Source organism: Capra hircus, chromosome 1 (assembly GCF_001704415.2).
Source record: "Capra hircus breed San Clemente chromosome 1, ASM170441v1, whole genome shotgun sequence".
In the NCBI taxonomy this organism is placed as follows: Eukaryota; Metazoa; Chordata; class Mammalia; order Artiodactyla; family Bovidae; genus Capra; species Capra hircus.
Genome location: NC_030808.1, coordinates 131,767,588 through 131,788,498, shown reverse-complemented (window position 1 = coordinate 131,788,498; position 20,911 = coordinate 131,767,588). Strand labels below are relative to the sequence as shown.

Genomic DNA, 20,911 nt, shown 5'->3' with positions numbered 1-20,911 from the left:
TTCAAGCTTTATGTTTATAGTTTCAAAATCCCCACATATCTGACTAGAGAAATGTTTTGTCTGCTTCACCAGAGGAAGCATGTCAGAGGGGACTACACCCTGCCCTCCTGTGCTATCTTACTGCAGCTGGCTCTTTTCCCTTTCTTCTCTTGGGTGACGACACGTATAAGGGTGGGGAGGGCAGGAAGCCTCCCTTGAGGGCACCCCAGGTGTTTCCTCACAGGCCAAGCCCGGGATGCTGAGAGAGATTGGGCTGCATCACCAGGGTCCTACATTAGTGCCCACAAGGGCACTAAGTGGGATATTCCCGGCAGCCCCCATCCCCTCATGGTTACAGGACTTGATAACAAACAGCAGGTGCCAATTTGGAGACAGACACAGAGATGAAAAGTCCCAGGCGAGGATCCCAGCCTCATACACACTGTGCTGTTGATGTTATCACTGCAACTGTAACAGCAAAAGGAGGCAGGTGTTGGGGATTAAAGAGGAGTGTTTAAAAGTCAGAGGGGAAGACCACAGTAGAAGGTCCGAACTGGGGTTGCGAAGTCCTTATAAGGGATCAGCTTCACAGATGATTCTGTGAAGAATCACAAGAATCACAAATCAGCTTTGATTCTGTGTGCAAGCTGTAGACCCACTGTGTGCACACTCTGGGCACACAGCTGTGTGGGCAGATGCTTGAGTCTCGTCTGGCTCAGAGGCCTGCAGGCTGTCTGGGGTGGAGTCTCCAAACTGGCTTGGTGCCCTTCTGTACTGGACTCCTTCCATGGCAGACCTAAGCCTGCACTTCCCAAATAGCAGCTGTGCCCCATTTGGCCATTTTGGAGACACAGAGGAATTGCTTTGATACCTGAGGATGGCAGTAGCAAGACACGGTGGTGATGAGAAGCTGGCAGGAACCGATATGGGTTTGCCATGTAGAGGTGGGGAGCTCAGGTTTACTCAATGTGTTTACAGTCACAAAGTCAGGGGCAAAGTCCAAACAAAGTCCAGGCCTGCATCGCGGCCAATGTGGCACAAGGGTTGTATATAATGTGCTTCAGCTTTTCTCACTTGTACAACAGAGAAACTGATGGTCCTTACATCCCAGTATGGTCATGAGAATTAAATGAGATAATCATGTGATAACCGAGCACACGGCATAGATAGTTTGGTAAGTGCTCAGTAATATTGTTGTTGTTCAGTCGCCCATTCATGTCCAACTCTTTGCGACCCCATGGACTGCAGCACGCCAGGCCTCCCTGTCCCTCACCATCTCCTGAAGTTTGCCCAAGTTCATGTCCATTGCATCAGTGATGCCATCCAGCCATCTCATCTTCTGATGCCCTCTTCTCCTTCTGCCTTCAATCTTTCCCAGCATCAGGGACTTTTCCAATGAGCTGACTGTTTGCATCAAGTGACCAAAAATACTAACCATTATTAATGTCAATAATGTTAGCTATTATTATTAATATTAACTGGGTTTTCCAGATGGCTCAGTGGTAAAGATTCAGCCTGCAATGCAGGAAATGCAGGGGATGTGGGTTTGATCCTTGGGTCAGGAAGATCCCCATGGAGGAGGGCATGGCAACCCACTCCAGTATTCTTGCCTGGAAAATCTCATGGACAGAGGAGCCTGGCAGGTTATATTCCATAGGGTCACAAAGAGTGGGTCACAACTAAGCACCCACATACATATTATTATTAGTGTTAATATGCTATTCTATCACCAAAGGGAGAATTACAATGATGATAGCAACATTTAGCGTGTGAACACAAATATGGTAAAATTAGAGTTGTTTCCAGTTCCAACCAGTCCATCCTAAAGGAGATCAGTCCTGGGTGTTCATTGGAAGGACTGATGTTGAATCTGAAACTCCAATACTTTGGCCACCTGATACGAAGAGCTGACTCATTTGAAAAGACCCTGATGCTGGGAAAGATCGAGGACTGGAGGACAAGGGCATGACAGAGGCTGAGATGGCTGGATGGAATCACTGACTCGATGGATGTAAGTTTGAGTGAACTCCAGGAGTTGGTGATGGATAGGGAGGCCTGGCGTGCTGTGGTTCATGGGGTCGCAAAGAGTCAGACACGACTGAGCGACTGAACTGATGACTGACTAGCTCCTAAGCATGTTTGACTTTCCATTAGCAGCTAACTTGAAGCTGTGGCATTTCCTGAGGTGAACTCACCTCATCAGCTTGTCTGTCTCCTTGGTCCCAGATGGAGTGGCTGTTCTACCTGCCCCTCAGAACCTCTCTATGCAATCAACCAACATGAAGCATGTCTTGACGTGGAGCCCAGTGATTGTGCCTGAAGAAATAATACGCTATTCTGTTGAGTACCAGGGGTGAGCATTTGTTGTTGTTGCTGTGTTTGTTTTTTTTTTTTAGTTTCTCTCCTTTAGGCAGTAGTTGATTCCTGGAGGCACAGCCCTCATTCCAGAGCTCAAGAAGGCTTTGTGAGCCCAGAGAAAGATGATTTTCTATGACCTGCCTCCTCTGTCTTCATGGGCCCTAAGAGAACTGAAGCAACAAGGGAAGTTGTCCCGTGGATTTGACAGTGAACTCTCTGAGAACACAAACGTATATAAACACATTTTCATGACGTTTCTTTCCAACAGTGAGTCAGTTGTCTATAGCTAAAGAAAATCTTAAGATGAAATGAGTTTGCCTCTGACTTGAGGAAGAGAAATTATTTGGAGATTCGTGTCTTTTAGGGGTCGGGGAGACCTCAGTTTTCCTGACAGTACGCTTGCCCCCAGAAGCCAAAACAAACTGTGACCCTATAGGTCAGCTGGTCCTTCTCCAGGGGTCCAGGCCCTCAGAGCTGTCAAGGAGTGACAGGGATGCAGAAGGTACTCAGTAAAGCTCATTAACAATTCATACGAACCAAGCAGCTACATGCGTAGACATTCTCCTAGGCTCAGGGGTACAGACCACAAAGTTTCCAGGCAGAAGAAGATTACATTTAGAGGAGGAGACAGTAAAAACTTAAAGAAATATGTACACCAGGTCTGCACTGTCCAACGTGGTAGCCACTAGACACGGGCAGCTATTTATACTTAAATTAATCAAATTTAAATTCAAAAGTCTGTTTCCTAGCCATATGAGCCACATTTCAAGTTCTTAATAGCCATCTGTGGCTACCGGCTACCATATAAAACAGCACGAATACAGCAAGTTTTCACTATCACAGGAAGTTCTATCAGGCAGCACTGCTGTAGGGAAGTTCGGATAGAAATCAGCTCTAGGAGGGAGCTAAAAGCCATTGCAACAGTGAGTTGGCTCTGTGGCAGCTTTTTATCTGATGGTTAGGAAAGGTCTGTCTGAGGATGTGATACTTAAGCCAATATCTGAAGGACAGGAGCGGGCAACCTGTGTGAATGCGGGGGCAGGGCACTGAGACACAGCAAGCACCTGCCAGCCAGGAGGCATGGTGAGGAGGCCCGTGTGGAGGGAGCATCGCCTTTAGGGGCGGAGCAAGAAGGCCAGAGAGTCTCGAAGGCCGGGTAGAGTATGCATTCCATTCTAGGCTCTTTGGAAGTCACTAAGGAAATGCTCTGCTCTGCTGAGTGACAAATGATTTGAAGACTGGCAGGAAGGGAAGTAGGGAAATCTGTCCGGAGACACAGCAAGGCAAGGGGTGACAGTCGCTGAGACTAGGGTGGTGACCATGCAGATGGAGAGACCAGGACAGAGCGGGATTGATGCCTGGGTCGGTCTCCCTTGTCTTTGGAGTCAGGAAGAAGGGATGGTTGGTGACAGAGGAGAAGGGAGGAACAGAATGTGGAGCAAATACTTGTTTTCCCGTAAAAAGTTAGCGGAGGAGGCAGTTACTTGAAACTGTCATTGAGCCAGGGTGGAAGGGCCTGATGTGACCGCTGTCCCCTCCTCTCTTTGGCCAGGGAGTATGAGAGCCTGTACACAAGCCACATCTGGATCCCCAGCAGCTGGTGCTCACCCACTCAAAGGCCTGAATGTGACATCACGGAGGACATCACTGCTACTGTGTCATACAGCCTCCGGGTCAGGGCTACCCTGGGCTCGCTGACCTCAGCCTGGAGCACTCTGAAGCACCGCTTTAACCAGAACTCAAGTAAGGCCCTTCTCTCCTTACTCCCCCGCCCCCCAGCAGCCTCCCCTTCAGCAGCCTCCCCTTCAGCAGCCTCCCCTTCAGCAGCCGTGCTCACTGAGACTGTTGGGATTCTTTTCAGCGTCAAATGAGTCTTACAAAGTCAGAATGCTACAAACATAGACAACCCTAACTGGTCTGTTGAAAACATTGCCAGCTGCTTCCTCTCTCTCATTTTGAAATGAGACTTTGGAAGTTATTCCTGACTGTCTCTGGAAGGAAAAGTGCTCTGGAAGTGGGTAGAGGCACTGGGATGGCCTCTCCCTACCGTGATCACACAACATTAACTCTTAACACTGCCTTCCATCTGAGGCCTCACTGTCCCCATCTTTGATGCCTGTGTGAGCATCTTCTTTGGCAATAGGGTCTATACATGATCAGAGTGACCAAAAACAGCCCTTTGGAAATAAGTAACTTTTCTATAGCAATGGAACCTGGCAAACATATTGAGAAAGAAGTAAGCGAGGAATCTGGATAGGTGACCAAAATGGCAGAGTGCAAACAATGCCCAGTGTGTAGCAGGGAGTGAGGGGAAAGAGCAGGAGCAGGGTCTGGATGGCTGGAGGGGAGGAAGCAGCTGCTGTCATGGTGAAGGGCTTCTACATGAAGTCTCATCAGATCAGTAGAGGAGCGTCATGGAAGACGAGGGGCTCTGGTCCAGGTCTGTGTACAGAACAATCGCTCTGGCTGTGGTGTGGAAAGTGAGCTGGAGTAGGACAGACCTGCAGGCCATGGGAAGAGTGAAGCGAGGGCTGTAACATTCCAGCTGAACCAGGGTGGATCGTGATCCTAGAGGAGGGGGAGGCATGGGAAGGAGAGGACGAAATTCCAGAGACATGGTTGAGTTAGAAGGGACAGAGCTCGGTGACCAGTTCCCGTGAGACAGAGTTGGGGAGATGGTGATGGCACCCAGCTTCCAGATGGGGTCAGTAGGAATGCCATCCAAGGAAGAGAACCCAGGAGGAGTGGCTGGTCTGAGGAATAAGAGATGCTGCTGGCTTTGGGCTCTTTGAGGTTGAGATTCCTATCAGATATCATCCCATGGATGTCTGATTAGCAGTTGGGAATCAGGCCCTGGGACTCAGACAGGTCACAGACACACAAAATGAAATTAATAGCTAATGGCCTGAGAGCAGGTGAGGGTGTCCTGGGACAAGATACGAGGACAAATAGAACCAGGCTAGGATTCTGGGAAACCTAGGGTTTAAAGAGAATGGAGGGGAGGGTACCAGTAGTGCTGGACAGCGAGAGAGTCAGAGAAGGGAGAACAGATGAGCTGCTGCTGGGCCTGAGGGAGGCCCCCAAATAGGTCCTCTTGAAAGTGGTCTCATGGAGCAGGAGGAGGGAGGATGCTGGGCAGGCTGCCGACTCAGGGATTGAATGGAGGTGGAAAGACAGCTGTCGGCAATGATGTGACCCCCTGGGACACACAGGAAAGGCAAATGAAAGGTCTTCAGGGACTGTATTCTCTGGGTGACAGGTGACCCTCTGCTGGGAGTGAGGACACAGGGAGGTCGGGGCGGCCTCTAAATTAATGGAGTGAGTCAGAGCTTCCTGAGGAGCGTGGGGGTTGGCGGAAACCAGGAGGGTTAGAAGGTGAGGGAGCCCCTGCTGGAGGAGGTTGAGGAAGGTGAAGGTAGATCTGAGAGAGAACTAGGTCCTCCAGAGTCGAACAGACGGGGTTCAAATCCCGGCTCAGCCACTTGAGTGAGAGCAGCAATGGCTTGCCTCAGTGGGTGGTTGGGGGTGAGATGAAAAGTGTAAATGCTCAGGGCAGAGCTGCCTTGTAACAGCACTCAGCTATTTGTATTATTATTATTACCCTAGGGATATGCCCAGAGTTGAGAGCCAGCAAGCAGAGGAAGAAGGGAAGAGCTGGGGGGCGGGAGTGGGACCATTGGAATGGATGTGTGTGTGTGTTAGTCGCTCAGTCGTGTCCAACTCTTTGTGACCCCATGAACTGTAGCCCACCAGGCTTCTCTGTCCATGGAATTCTCCAGGCCAGAATACTGGGGTGGATTGCCATTCCCTTCTCCAGAGGATCTTCCTGACTCAGGGATCGAACCCTGGTCTCCTGCATCACAGGCAGATTCTTTACCGTTTGAGCTACACGGAAGTCCTTTTGGAATGGATGCCAGTAGGAATTTGGGTGCAGGATGTGGGCTCCTCTGCCTGCCCTCTCTCCCATGGCACTGGCAGGACATGGTGGAAGCAGTGGGATCCCAGTGCCAGGCCCTGAGGGAGCCGGAGGGGCACCGGAGGCTGCTGTAGCTCTGCCTCCACCCACAGCGCCTGGGCAGCACCAGCACCACCTCCCTCTGGCTCCTGGAAGCACAGGGTTCCAGCCAAGATCATTGCTGGAGGCTGGCAGCTGTTGGAAAGGCAGGCATGGGGCATTTGGAGATAAGGAAGTGTCTACGCAGCTCTGAGGGTGTGTGTGTGCAGTAGCAACTTGTGCTTGAGAAGGTCAGCATAAACAGGAAAAGGGCTGGCTGCCGAGGAGCTGAGGAAAAGTGTCTCCGTACCTGCCCCAGAAGCAGAGGACGAGGGTCCTCACACAGGTGGACCCAGCTGCAGAGCTGGGAGGAAACTGAGACTCCTCAGGGCATGACGTCTGCTTTTTGGCCTTTGTAAAACCCCACCCCAACTTCTCCTCAGACATGAAAAATCTGGTTTTAAGGCTGTCTTGGAAAGGATCCCCTGTTCTTAAAGGGAAGCCTGTTGAGAGCAGAGGTTCTTAACCTCAATGCAAATCCAAGTCACAGGAGAGCTTTAGAACCCCTGATCTTTGGGACCCATCCCTAGAGTCTGATTTAAGTGATCGAAGTGCATCCTGTTCCTTGGGAGTTAAAAATCACCCCACACAACAGAGTCTAGAAACGTGGAAAGACATGAGCTCAAAGTCTGGCCATTCACTGGGGGACTCTGGGAATATCACTTAACCTCTCTGAGGCTCTGCTATGTCATCTGCAAGTAGGAGCAGTATTTACTTTCTGAAGTTTGCTGGTTGGATTAAATGAGATGAGTATGTAGAGTACATGGGAGAGAAGTTCCTGCCCCAACATTGTCAGAAAATCATCTGAGCTGAAACGGCATGTGGTCATTTTGTCTAATTATATTATCTACATAGATGGAGATAAGGGGATCCAACTCTAATCACGTTTAACTTAAAAGTGGAGGAGTCAAACATCACCTTTCTTACTGGAGGTGTTTCAGAGGCAATTCTAGTGGTGCTGTGTGCTCATATGAAGCCTCTGATCTGGGTATGTTTTGTACAGTTGGCCCCTGACTTCCCAGGTCCTCCTGTCCCCTTTCCAGGCAGCTCTTTAGATGCCAGGAAATACTTTGTTCTCTGAAAACTCCCTGTAGGAATTGCCTTTCTGTTGAGTACTGACCCCAGTGCAGGAGGTTTAGCCAGAACACACTCCCAAGCCACAGACCACAATTAGGGTGGCCCTTCCGGTCTTGCAGTGTCTGGATCTGAGAGGAAGGTCTGGATCCATCATCAGTAGGCAGGGACTGAAGACTGTGTGGGCCCTTTGGTTTCTGGTCTACTAAGTGGAAAGTATCCATGGGGCCGGTGGGGTCTCTCTGTTTCGGATCTAATAACATGAAAGATGGTGTTTGTGCTTAGGCTGTAATTACTAGAGCTGATTCTTGGATTTGTAAAACCCTCTGACTTTCCAACATCTCCCATAAGGCTATGAGATGAAGAACCCTTGGACTGGGAATAGAAAGGCCAACCCATCCACAGGCTGCTGATCTGCTGATGTTTGAAAGTTAGCAGCAGACGGTAGATATCACTGATCTATGTGAATTGTACTACATGGTTGTTGTTTGCCTTTTTCATTTGCTCATCATTCACAAAGAGTTTACTGAGCGCCTGCTGAGTACAGTGCTTGTTTCTGCATGCTGTGAAGCCACATCAAAACCCCTCCCCTCCCATGAGCCTGGCGTGTTTCCACTGATGGTTTGGTCATGGTCTCCCTGGACAGAAATCAGTCTTGTCTGGGACTGGCTTTGACTCTCCCCTTGTCTTGCCAACAGCCATCCTCACCCCGCCTGGGATGGAGATCACCATGGATGGCTTCCACCTGCTTATTAAGCTGGAAGATCTAGGGCCCCATTTTGAGTTCTTCGTGTTCTACTGGAGAAGGGAGCCCGGTGCCAAGGTGAGACTTGCAGCTGGGACCTTTGAGTCAGACTTTGAAGAAGCTCTGAGAGCTGGATGAGGAAGGCCGGCCCCTGCAGTGCCTGCTGTCTGTGGTGGCCAGAGGATGAGCAGGCCTGGGTGAAATTAGGGAACACAGAGATGGGTATAGGCTGACAATGCTGGCAGCGTCAAACTCAATGTACTGCCTTGGTCCCACCCAGACTTTGTCTGGGAGCCGTCTTAGGACATATTCACTGAAGTAGGGAGGCTACCTCCTTGCCTTAACTCTGTCATAGTTGGATCCACAATACCTGCGCAAAGCATTTCTTCTCTCCCATCAGCGTGTCTTCTCAGCCATTCTTCCCGCTGTTTAGGGGCAGCAGACAGGGCTGTTCCAGATCAATTGGATGATTTCATAAGTATACGAGGCCGGTCCCAGCTTCTTGAGGGTGTGTATCTGGGCTGAGTGCAGAATTAGGGGCAGAGAGCCAGGAGCTAACTTATAAACAACCCTAATTATGAGCCAGTGGGCCACCCGGAATGCCTAGATGGGGCACGGCCCCTCCCTGTGGCGTGGGTGCTGCAGGCCAGGCTAGGTAGGAGGTCAGCTCTCTCAGAGGGAGTGGCTGAGCTGCAGCAGCAGAAGGCATGAAGCGTGGGTGCACCTGTGGAGCCCTGTCCAAGCTGAAACGGTGATAAAACCCACTCAAATCAGTGCAAGGAAAAGTAGGCTCTGTCACAAGGATTGTTGTTGTTTAGTCACTCAGTTGTGTCTGACTCTCTGCGACCCCAGGGAATACAGCCCATCAGGTCAGGTTCCTCTGTCCATGCGATTTCCCAGGCAAGAACACTGGAGTGGGTTGTCATTTCCTTCTCCAGGGGATCTTTCTGACCCAGGGATCGAACTTGTGTTTCCTGCATTGGCAGGAGGATTCTTTACCACTGAGTCACCAGAGAAGCCCTGTCACAAGGATTAACACGGTGCTGTCGGGGGCTCTCACAGAATCCATGACTGGAGCAGGCCCAGAGCCAGGCTGCTGCACAGCGTCACTCACCCAGAGGCCCCCGTCTGCCTGGAGAGCCCTTGCTTCCCCCTGGGGGTCCTCTCTATGCACTCTGTCCATGGCCCTCGCCCCAGCTTGCCGACCCCTCATCACTCCTTCCTGTGAGTGCCCATGGTTGCGACTGACTCCCCTCACCATGTCCTCTCCTCTTGGTCCCTTCTTCTGGCTGCAGGCATTCAGTTCCTCAATACCAGTTCCCAGGCCAAGAAATCTGACTGGTCCTGCTGATTTTATCAGGCCAAGAGTAGGGGTTGCCAGATGCTCACTGGCCTTTGATAGACCCTTCTCTGGCCAAGGGTACCCCTGAGCTAATGCCAGGACATGTGCCCCACCACACTCCCCTGGAAGGGTAGTAGCCATGGTTCCTAGCATTTACTCCTGCTGGGTCAGGGCCCAGTGGTAGGGCCTGGCACTGCGAGTCGGGCGGATGCAGTCGTGTGGGAGCAGATCGGGGCCTGGGCTGCAGGGACCAGGCAGGTCCCTCAGGTTCTTTGGGAGAGGAGCGCCTGCCCTGAGTCACCTGGGCGTGGCGCAGACAAGCCTCCGCAGGTCTCAGGGGGTGGCAGAGGTGGAGGGCTGTGCAGATGGACGGACAGACAGTGGATGGGTGGATGTGTGAGGAGGCACTGCCCACTGGCTGCAGTACTCCTCTTCACTGACCCTCTGGAAGTCGTGGCCGGGCCAAGCACCCAGTCAGCTTTCTGTCCAAGTATGAGCCTATCAGAGAGGCCTCCCCGAGCCCCTCTGTTGATGCCTCCTCGCTACTCTCTACCTGCTTGTCCTGCTCCATGATTCCTCGTAACCCTCGTCACCACCTGATGTGTGTTGTCAATGGTCCGGCTTTCTCGTATATGGCATAAGCTCCGTGAGGGCAGGAACTTTTTGTTCTGTTCAGTGCTGGGTGTCCCTGTTTTGTTCAGTGCCTACAGCTGTGCCTGGCACACAGTAGGTGCTAAATGAATTGCTAAATAAATGAGTAATTTTTAAAAAGTGAATGAATGAATGAAAGAATGAGAGGAACATTCTGTATGCATGCTGGAAAGGAGACATTGACAGCTTTCCTTCCCTCCTCCTCTCCCTCTCCTGGCCTGCTTCGCTCAGGGTGTGACTGTTTTCTGGTTTCCTAAAGGAACACGTCAAAGTGGTGAGGCCTGGGGTCCTTCCCGTGTACCTGGAGACGGTGGAGCCCGGGGCGGCATACTGTGTGAAGGCCCGGACGTTCGTGAAGGCCATCGGGCGGCACAGTGCCTTCAGCCGGACAGAATGTGTCAAGGTGCAAGGTAAGGCAGCCTGCCTGCCCCTCCTGGGGGTGCACGGCGCCCCGCTGCTTCCTCTGGCTCTGAGCCTCCCCTTGGTTTCCCTGACCTGCTCCCGCAGGCTGCATGGGTTCCGGTGGTGAAAGTGTGCTGTATCCTAATCCCCACCCCAACCCTGGGTGAAAGTCCACCCTCGGGCTGGGTGGGGGTCCCTTGGCAGCTGTCTGGCACACTTCCCCTGAAAGCTTCCGAGGCCTGAGGACAGACTTTGCAAAGCTGGTTGACCAGGTGGCTGCTGCCTGTGAATTAGGCCAGTGTAGGTTAGGTGCTGGGGCCCCTGAAGCTCAGAGCTTGTGAGGGGTACCCACTGTGTAGTGCAGCTCTCAGCTGGGAGGGGCCTGATAGGACATCTGTAGAATCCTCTTCTTTAATTTTTTTTCCCTTAAAGTTTTTATGGTCTACAAACCTAGAATGAAGAGAAGCAAAATGAAACCCCACATCCCATGATTCTGCCATACAGACACTGCTAGTGACATTTGTGTAGAGATTTTTAGTTTTTAAAATATAATTTTTAATATTTAGTACATATATATTTCAAAAAATATGATAAGGATTTGGAATTGGCTACCTCCTCCTCTTCTTCATCCATGTCATTCCTATCCACTCCCCCATAAAGGTTAGCTTTTTGTATATCTTTCTGAAAACTTCCCAGTGCATTTACAAGTAAATGGGAATAAGTTATTATATATTTTTCTTCTTTTTAGCACAAATGGTAGCATACTCTGTGCACTGTTCTGGGTCTTTTTATAGATCTTCTGGATCTATAAAGTCTTTTTTCACTTTATACATATTATAGATTTTTTTCATATCTAAAAAAGAATTTCTTTAACCTTCTTTTACTAGCTACCTAGTTTTCCATTGTGTGTTGTGTACCTATAACTAATTTAACTACCCCTCTATTGAAGGGTGGGCTTCCGTGGTGGCTCAGCAGCAAAGAATCTGCCTGCAAGGCAGAAGACACAGGAGACAGAGATTTGATCCCTGGGTTGGGAAGATCCCCTGGAGGAGGGCATGGCAACCCACTCCAGTATTCTTGCCTGGAGAATCCCATGGACAGAGGAGCCTGTCAGACTATAGTCCATAGAGTTGCAAAGAGTTGGAGATGACTGAAGCAACTGAGCACACACGGACGGTATTGAGAGATATTTAGGTTTTTTCCTGATATTTTGCTATTATAGCCAATGCTCTCATTAGTTACCTTGTACATAGATCACTTGCTGGTGTATGTGAAGGATAAATTCCTGGCAGCAGAGTTGCTGGGTTGAAGGGATACACATTTGAATTTTGACTGCTGTTTCCAAATTATCCTCTAAAAGGGTGTTATCCTTCATGTAGACATATGTTCCAGTTGTATTATACATATGTTTTGTGTCTGCTTTTTCACAAATGTCATATCAAAAACATTTTTCCTGAAGACTTTCTGATTACCGTTTTATACTATTTTTTAAAACCAGGTAGGTCAAGCTTGTTAAAAAAATTCAAACAACAGAGAAGAATGTAGAATAAGAAGTGTGCATGTGTGTGTGTGAGCTCAGTTGCTCAGTCGTGCCTGACTCTTTTGTGAGCCCACAGACTATAGCCGGCCAGGCTCCTCTGTCCATGGAATTTTCCAGGCAAGAATCCTGGAGTGGGTTGCCATTTCCTCCTCCAGGGGATCCTCCTGATCCAAGTTTTCCATTCTCCCCACACCACTGAGGAGGTTTCCTTTGGCAAGTGTGGTGTTTAATTTTGCAGTCATCGTGTGAGGCCAGAACTCACAAGCACAGTTGGGACTGTACTATGCCTACTGCTCTGCACCGCCCTCGCCGTCACTTGGTATTGCTATTGTGAACACCTGTTCACGTCAGTGCATATGGATCTACCTCATTTTTAAAGATGCATAACAAGCCAATGTGTGGGTGTGTCAAAATACGTGTAACAGAACCCCATAACTAGGTATATTCTGGGCTTTCCAGTGTTTTGCGACTACCACCCATGCTGCAGTGAACAAGCTTGTGTATATTATGTACCCTAATTCTCTTTTTAATAGCTGACCTCCTGACCTGCCATGCTGATATTTGATGATGTGGCAAATCATCCTCTCCTTGGGGATATTTAGGTCATTTCCATCTGCTTTTTTAAAAAAGATTATTTAGTTTTGTCTGTGCTGGGTCTTCCTTGCTGCATGTGGGATTTCTCTAGTTGCGCCAAGCAGGGGCTATGCTCTCCATGCAGTGCTCAGGCTTCATGTTGCAGTGGCTTCTCTGGTTGCAGAGCATGGGGGCTTCAGTAGTTGCAGCTCGTGGGCTCTAGAGCACAGGCTCAGTAGTTGTGGCACGTGGGCTTAATGGTTCAGTGTCATATAGGATCTTCCCAGACCAGGGATCAAACCCATGTCCCCTGCATTGGAAGCTGGATTCCTAACCACGGGACTACTTCCGGAAGTACCCATTTCCATCTGCTTTTGAAGATGATGTTCATTTTCACTGGTTCATTCATTCATTCAGTGAATAATTACTGAGCACTGTCACTGGGATATAGTCCCTACCCTCACTAAGCTTACCTTCTAGTTGAGTAGACAGACAAGTAAGCAAATGCGATGGTTTCCCGTGGTGGTTCGTGCTATGAGGGAACACACCAGAGCATACTGGGGTGGAGGGAGGTGCAGGTGTGCTGCTGTGGGCTCCGCGGACAGCTGGTTATGAAGCTGTTGCTCTAATCTAGACGTTGCTGTGAATTGCTTTATGTGTATGTTTTGTCCTCTTTGGAATTATTGTTTGGAATCTACTCACAGGAGCGGGTGAAAGAGTCTGAACGTTTGTGTATCTCCTGATGTGTGCTCTGTGCTCAGTCACTGTCGTGTTTGACTCTTTTGCAACCCCGTGTACGGTACCCCACCAGGCTCCTCTTTTCATGGGGTTTTCTAGGCAAGAATACTGGAGTGGGCTGCCATTTCCTTCTCCAGGGGTTCTTCCTGACCCACGGATTGAACCCATGTCCCCTGCATTGGCAGGCAGAATCTTTACCACAGAGCCTCCTGGGAAGCCCCATCTCTTGATGTGTACTGCCAAAATAGTTTCCAAAAGCATTGAGGAGACCCTCCCAGCTTCTCTGCAGCTGCATCAGCTGTGCCACCCTTCACACTGTGGGTGAGCAGCCCAGCTCAGAGGGGCTACACGAATAGGATGGAGAGATGGGAAAATAACCCATCCCCCACTTCGGTATCTCCAGATGCTCAGACTTGGCACTTTCTGATACAATACTTAGTAGCATCTGGAGCACGGCCCTCCCTGTGTGACCTGGGGTAAGTCACTTAGCCATGGCCAGGATTTGCTACATCGGAGTTATTATGTGACTGTGTTCTGAATTCAGTATTTTCCTCCATAATACGGATCAATGCCAAGAGAAAATTGTGAAACACACTTTGTTTTCAGTTACCGCCCAGCTCCCTTCTGGGCTGTGCTCTTGGGCGCCACCCCCTCATCTTGCCTGGGGGCCTGGCTCTCTGCCTTCCTTCTGGCAGTGGTGCCAAGGTGTGTGCAAACACAGCTAGTGCTTAATGCATGAGGCTCCTCCCTTTCTGGAAACCAATCTGGATTCTAGAAGAACGATTGAATGGTGGTCACTCTTGTCCTGGGGCATATGTTAGATCTCAGGGTGCCGGAGTCTGCTCTCTTGATCCGTCTGCAGAGCCAATCCCGGGAAGGCCAGGGAGGCCCAGGACTGGCGAGCGAGTTGGTCTTTGGGGCTGTCTCCTAAGCCGGTTCCTGTCTTTCTGTTTTCAGGAGAGGCCCTGCCTCTGGCGCTGGCCCTGCTTGCCTTCGTGGGCTTCGTGCTGATCCTGGTGGCGGCTCTGCTCTCCGTCTGGAAGATGGGCCGGCTGCTCCAGCACTCCTGCTGCCCCGTGGTGATGCTCCCTGACACCTTGGTAACTGCTCTCCTTCCCTTCAGTGTGATGTGCTGTCCAGATGTCGTCTGGGCCTGAGCGGGGTATGGACCTCCGCTTCGTGGGTGTATAAGCATTTGCACCAAGAAGGGAGAAGGACCTCCCTTCTAATTAGAGGGGCCGGGAGACCACCCTTCTGGGTGGAGGTTGGCCTCCCCCAGGTTCCTGTCAGGCCTCTGCTGCTTACCCCTAGGGCCTGGCACAGCAAGGCAGCAGGTGTGTAGCCCAGGCCAGGAGCTCGGCGTTCCAGGAATCATGCACAGTCTTACCCTGAGGACCGGCATACCGGGCCTTCTTGGCCCCCTCCCATCATTATAACAGCAGCTATGTCCAGAAACAAGTTCCAACACAACAGAGTCAATTCATACACCAAGAGTATCCTGGGTTCTTGGGGTGAGGTGCATGTGTGTGAGTGTGGGGCATGCGGACAGTGCTTTGCCTTTGGCTGGGGCAGGGGAACTATCCGCACCTGCCCAGTGACTACCCAAGGTGAGGGGTCCCCACAGCTCACAAGCCTTGAGGACTCTGGGCCATCCATCTGAGTCTCCCTGTGGGGGCAGGCCCCGTGTGCTTTGCAGGGGTGGGGGAAATGCAAAAGCAGGCCTCCAGAGCTCCCTCCATGTTGCATCTATACAGAACTTCAGGAGCACAAGGAAAGTGCTCAAAAGACAAGAGCTCCTAGGAATCCTAATGCATTCTGTTCTTGTTGTTGTTCAGTCTCTAAGTCGTTTCCAACTCTTTGCCACCCCAGGGACTGCAGCATGCCAGGCTCCTCTGTCCACCACTATCTCCTGGAGTTTGCTCAAATTCATGTCCATTCAATCAGTAATGCTATCTAATTGTTTCATCCTCTGCTGCCCCCTTCGCCTTCTGCCTTCAATCTTTCCCAGCATCAGGGTCTTTTCCAATGAGTCAGCTCTTCACATCAGGTGGCCAAAGTATTGGAGTTTCAGCTTCTACATCAGTCCTTCCAATGAATATTCAGGGTTGATTTCCTTTAGGATTGACTGATTTGATCTCCTTTCAGTCCAGGGAAAATCCAAGCAACTGAGATGAGACCAGAGACAAGAGATTCTGTGAGAGAATGTCCACCTTGGTCCATGGAAGATAAAGGCCATGATCCTTGACCCCCTTTTGCTCCTCTGTTCCCCTCTCCATCCTTCCTACATCGTTCCAGTGTCTTCCTACATGCATTCCTTTCCATAAGGCTTTTAATTTCTATTCTGTTTTCCCCCAGATTTTAATGTGGACAATTTCTCTGAGTATATGCATTTCCCGCAGTGCTGTGTGAGAAATAGATCGCTAGGGTCCATCAAACCCCAAACAAGTTCTGGAGCTGCACACCTCCACTGCCATCTCTCCTCATCCTCAGCCTCAGCTTTAGTACAGGCTAGCTGCACTTCTGGAGAAGGCAATGACAACCCACTCCAGTACTCTTGCCTGGAAAATCCCATGGATGGAGGAGCCTGGTGGGCTGCAGTCCATGGGGTCGCTAGGAGTCAGACACGACTGAGCGACTTCACTTTCACTTTTCACTTTCATGCATTGGAGAAGGAAATGCATGAACCCACTCCAGTGTTCTTGCCTGGAGAATCCCAGGGAGGGGGGAGTTGGTGGGCTGCCGTCTATGGGGTCGCATAGAGTCAGACATGACTGAAGCGACTTACCAGCAGCAGCAGCAGCAGCAGCTGCACTTCAGCATTGGCCTTAGTCATAGATAATCCTCCAAACTATTAAAAAGCAGCTTCCAGCCAACCTTGCAAAATCCATGCATCTTTCCAATTAAACCATGGAAAATTACCAAGTGGAAATCCTTGAGAAGCTTCAACAAGTCCTATTGAGCTTGTAAGTGTTTTATCTGTTTGGATTAAACATTTCATGTCTACATCTGTAATTTTACAGTTGGTGATGGTTGCACTTTGAAATATACCATTAAGAATGTCTTTTCTTTCCATTCAAGTTTATATTACGAAGGAACAGTCTAAAGCAAAAGTATATATGAAAGGAGAATTATATTAAGACTGCTCGGTGTGTGTTCCCTATTTTAAAATATAATGTGTTTTCCTTGTCTTTTATCCATAATTGCTTCATGGAGATGGAGGCTTTGGTGCTAAAGGTCTTAGTTTTCTTCTGTGACTCACTTTATTCTTTCTCTTCTTGCTGTCACATTCCACTGTAAATGTGGGTAGCAAACATCAAGACGGCCCCAAGCTCAGCTCAGTTCACTTCAGTCGCTCAGTCATGTCCGACTCTTTGCGACCCCATGAACTGCAGCACGCCAGGGCTCCCTGTCCATCACCAACTCCCGGAGTTCACTCAAACTCATGTCCATCGAGTCGGTGATACCATCCAACCATCTTATCCTCTGTCGTCCCTTTCTCCTCCTGCTCCCAATCCTTCCCAGCATCAGGGTCTTTTCCAATGAGTCAACTCTTCGCATGAGGTGGCCAAAGTATTGGAGTTTCAGCCTCAGCATCATTCCTTCCAAAGAAATCCCAGGGCTGATCTCCTTCAGAATGGACTGGTTGGATCTCCTTGCATTCCAAGGGACTCTCAAGAGTCTTCTCCAACACCACAGTTCAAAAGCATCAGTTCTTCAGCGCTCAGCTTTCTTCACAGTCCAACTCTCACATCCATACATGACTACTGGAAAAACCATAGCCTTGACTAGACAGACCTTTGTTGGCAAAGTAATGTCTCTGGTTTTGAATATGCTGTCTAGGTTGGTCATAACTTTTCTTCCAAGGAGTAAGTGTCTTTTAATTTATGGCTGCAGTCACCATCTGCAGTGATTTTGGAACCCCCCAAAAATAAAGTCTGACGCTGTTTCCACTGTTTCCCCATCTATTTCCCATGAAGTGATGGGACCAGATGCCATGATCTTCGTTTTCTGAATGTTGAGCTTTAAGCCAACTTTTTCACTCTCCTCTTTCACTTTCACTAAGAGGCTTTTTAGTTAGTCATCTCCAAATTGAGATATGCTTCAATGGACTTTGTGTGCTTCACAGAAAGTAGAGTCTGTGAACAGAAACAGACTCAGGGACTTAAAGAATGAACTTATGGTTGCCAGGGGGATGTGATACTTATGGAGTTTGGGATGGACGGGTACACACTGCTATATTTAAAATGGATAACTGACAAGGACCTACTGTGTAGCACATGGAACTCCACTGAATGTTACGTGGCAGCCTGAATAAGAGGGGAGTTTGGGGGAGAATGGATAAATATATATGTATGGCTGAGTTCCTTTGCTGTCCACCAGAAGCTATCACAACATTGTTAATTGGCTATGCGCTGTGCTAAGTCACTTCAGTCATGTCCAACTCGTTGTGACCCTATAGCCCAAAGGCTCCTGTGTCCGTGGGATTCTCCAGGCATGAATAATAATCGACTATACCCCAATACAAAAAAAAAATGTTAAAAACAAAAAAAGAAAGTGAAGTTTGTGAACTCAGATGCCTTGGGGGTCCAGAGAGATACAGAAGAAAACAAGGGCCCAGAAAAAACAAAAAGTGTTCAGTGCAGTAAATGTGACTTAATAGGGAGAGATGGATATGGGGACCAAGGCGCACATGGCCCAACTAAAGAAAGCATCTGCTTCTCAGCTCAAGCAGGCTACCAAGAGGAGATGTGAGCTGCTGCTCCCTGGGCTCCACGCTTGAAATGAGAAACCAGAAATCCAGACTTTATAATAAATCTCCTGATTTTTGAGCATTAAGAACTAATTCAAGTTTATATATATATAAATATAGATTCAAGTTTATATATATATAAGCTAAACCTTGCTTGAAAGTTTGTTCTAACCTATGGGATGACAGTTTTGTACCTTATAAACCTATATATATAAGTTTATATATAAATTCAAGTTTATATATATATATAAGCTTATATATATATATAAGCTAAACCTTGCTTGAAAGTTTGTTCTAACCTATGGGATGACAGTTTAGTACCTTCTGAAATTCTGAGATTATGCCGATTCACTTTAACATTCTAGAACTACACTGTCCAAAACAGTAGCTGCTAGCGTATGTGATTATTAAGCACTTGAAATGTGACTGGTCCAAATTGAGATAGTCTGTAACTATAAAATACACAATAGATTTGGAAGGCAGTACAAGGAGAGTGTAAAATAGTTTATTAATATTTTCTATTGATTATATATTGAAATAACATTAAAAATAAAGTGTATTATTAAAATTAATTTTACCTATTTCTTTTTAGTTTATAAAATGTGCTACTAGAGGATTTTTAATTGCACATGTAGCTCCCAGTACATTCCGCTGGACAGCGCTGCTGTGGAGTTTAAGAAACCATCAGGTATAAGCACTGCAGATGTAGGTAGCCAGCGTCCTGAGAATGAGTGGACCATCAGTGTGAATTGATGGCGGGCTCCACACTGACATCCTGTTTGGTGAGCCCTGCTTGTACACTGTCCTTGCCCATCATTTGCCGAGCCCTGAAGCCACTTCTTTACAAACAAGATCCAGAGCAACTGACTTGATGAAGCTGTTGTCTCCTGGGCACTGGTGTGGAGGAAATCATTGGTGCCTACCTGTCTGTGCCCATGTGCCACTCTTCAGAGTAATGATGAGCAGAGCTTCAGGAGAAGCTGTTTAAGAGTCGAGTGAGTCTGTTGGAAGTGACTGAGTTAGCAACAGTGGAGAGAGTTACCCTGAAAGGAAGATACCTGAATTTTTACCATCAGTTATGATAATGTAGGAAATGGCACCCCACTCCAGTACTCTTGCCTGGAAAATCCCATGGACAAAGGAGCCTTGTAGGCTGCAGTCCATGGGGTCACGAAGAGAGGGACACAACTGAGCGACTTCGCTTTCACTTTTCAGTTTCATGCATTGGAGAGGGAAATGGCAACCCACTCCAGTGTTCTTGCCTGGAGAGTCCCAGGGATGGGGGAGTTGGTGGGCTGCCATCTATGGGGTCGCACAGAGTCAGACATGACTGAAGCAACTTAGCAGCAGCAGCAGCATGATGATGTATTGGGCTCACTGGGAGAAGATGGCAAGAAAGTGAAACATGAGTAGGGAGGGACTTCTGTTTATGGAGCACCATCCCTGGAGCGGACACCGTGCTGGTGCTGTTTGTAGAGCGCCTTGGACCAGGTCACTATTCTCAGAGCTCTCTGGTGGAAGAAGGCTAGATTTTTGGAACCAGCACTACATGCTGGACTTTTGTGGGGCAGGGTCCCTGAGGAGGCAGGGCACCAAGAGATCCACTAGTCAGTAACCTGGGAGATGATCTCAGTAAAATGGCAAGCCCATGCTCTAGGGGTTAGAATTGTCTATTTTTTTTTAAGTTTATTTATTTGACTGCATTGGGTCTTGGTTGCAGTATGTGGGATCTTTGTTGTGGCTCAGAGACTCACTAACTGTGGCTCATTCCAGAGTGTGTGGGTTCGGTAGTCGTGAGGCATGGGCTTAGTGGCTCTGAGGCATATGAAATCTTACTTCCCTGATCAGGGACTGAACCTGTGTCCCCTGCATTGGAAGGCAGATTGTTAACTGCTGGACCACTAGGGAAGTCTCTTCGGGCTTTTTTTCCTGCTAGAAAGTTAATGAGTCATATAGTTGGGATTTTTGGTGATATTCTCTTCAACTCTGACTATGACTATTAACCTAATGAATATGAATGAAAATTGTCTTTCAGAAAATAACAAATTCACCCCAGAAGTTAATCAGCTGCAGAAAAGAAGAGGTAGAAGCCTGTGTGACTTCAGGGCTCTCTTCTGAGGAGCTCCTCAAGGCCTGTATCTAGCAGATGAAGCCGAGAAATCTGGGCTGCAGGATGCAGAAACCACGAGGGGAAAGGCTGCACTTCCTTTCGTTCAAGGACAAAAGACAAGAGAAGAGGCTGCCATGTCCACGTCTAGAAGCAGCTGTCAGAGGCAGGGTGGTATGGCTGATGGAGTGCTAAGAGGGGGTCAGGGGATGTGACCTCCAACACTGGATCTCTGCCATCTACTAGCAGGATGACCTTGGGGGGAAATGACTTAGTCTCTCTGCCCCTCAGTTTTCTCATCTGTACAATGGTTAACTACTTGACCATTAAACCGTATGTGTGTATATATATATCTATATTATCTCTCTGCCACTTGCAGAGCTGTCGGGAAATTGGCAACATTGTGTGTTGTGATTAGTTCTGCTTTTCTGAAGAGCAGCAGGTCCATGTGTAACAGGGATGATCAGAGACTACACAAGCAATGGCCACTTTCCTGGAGGACACTTTGAAGACGAAAAGAAGAGTGTGTACAACGAGGTTGATTTCACTTCAAGCCAAATGCCTCTGCATGCATGTGGGCTAAGTCACTTCAGTCGTG

General features: G+C 48.7%; 1 protein-coding gene across 2 annotated transcripts in view; it reads left to right on the top strand.

Annotated features, from left to right (window-relative positions):
* Positions 1-20,659, top strand: part of IL20RB (interleukin 20 receptor subunit beta) — a 36,540-nt gene extending 15,881 nt beyond the window's left edge. Inside the window, exons 2-7 of one of the 2 annotated variants that reach the window (XM_005675529.3) lie at positions 2,206-2,332; positions 3,890-4,080; positions 8,164-8,288; positions 10,463-10,613; positions 14,414-14,556; positions 20,242-20,659. In XM_005675529.3, coding sequence (XP_005675586.1) covers positions 2,206-2,332; positions 3,890-4,080; positions 8,164-8,288; positions 10,463-10,613; positions 14,414-14,556; positions 20,242-20,349 — 845 coding nt within the window. In that variant the 3' untranslated portion in view covers positions 20,350-20,659. Of the gene's footprint in view, positions 1-2,205; positions 2,333-3,889; positions 4,081-8,163; positions 8,289-10,462; positions 10,614-14,413; positions 14,619-20,241 lie in introns of both variants that reach the window. The other variant, XM_013966126.2, reaches the window with a different exon arrangement.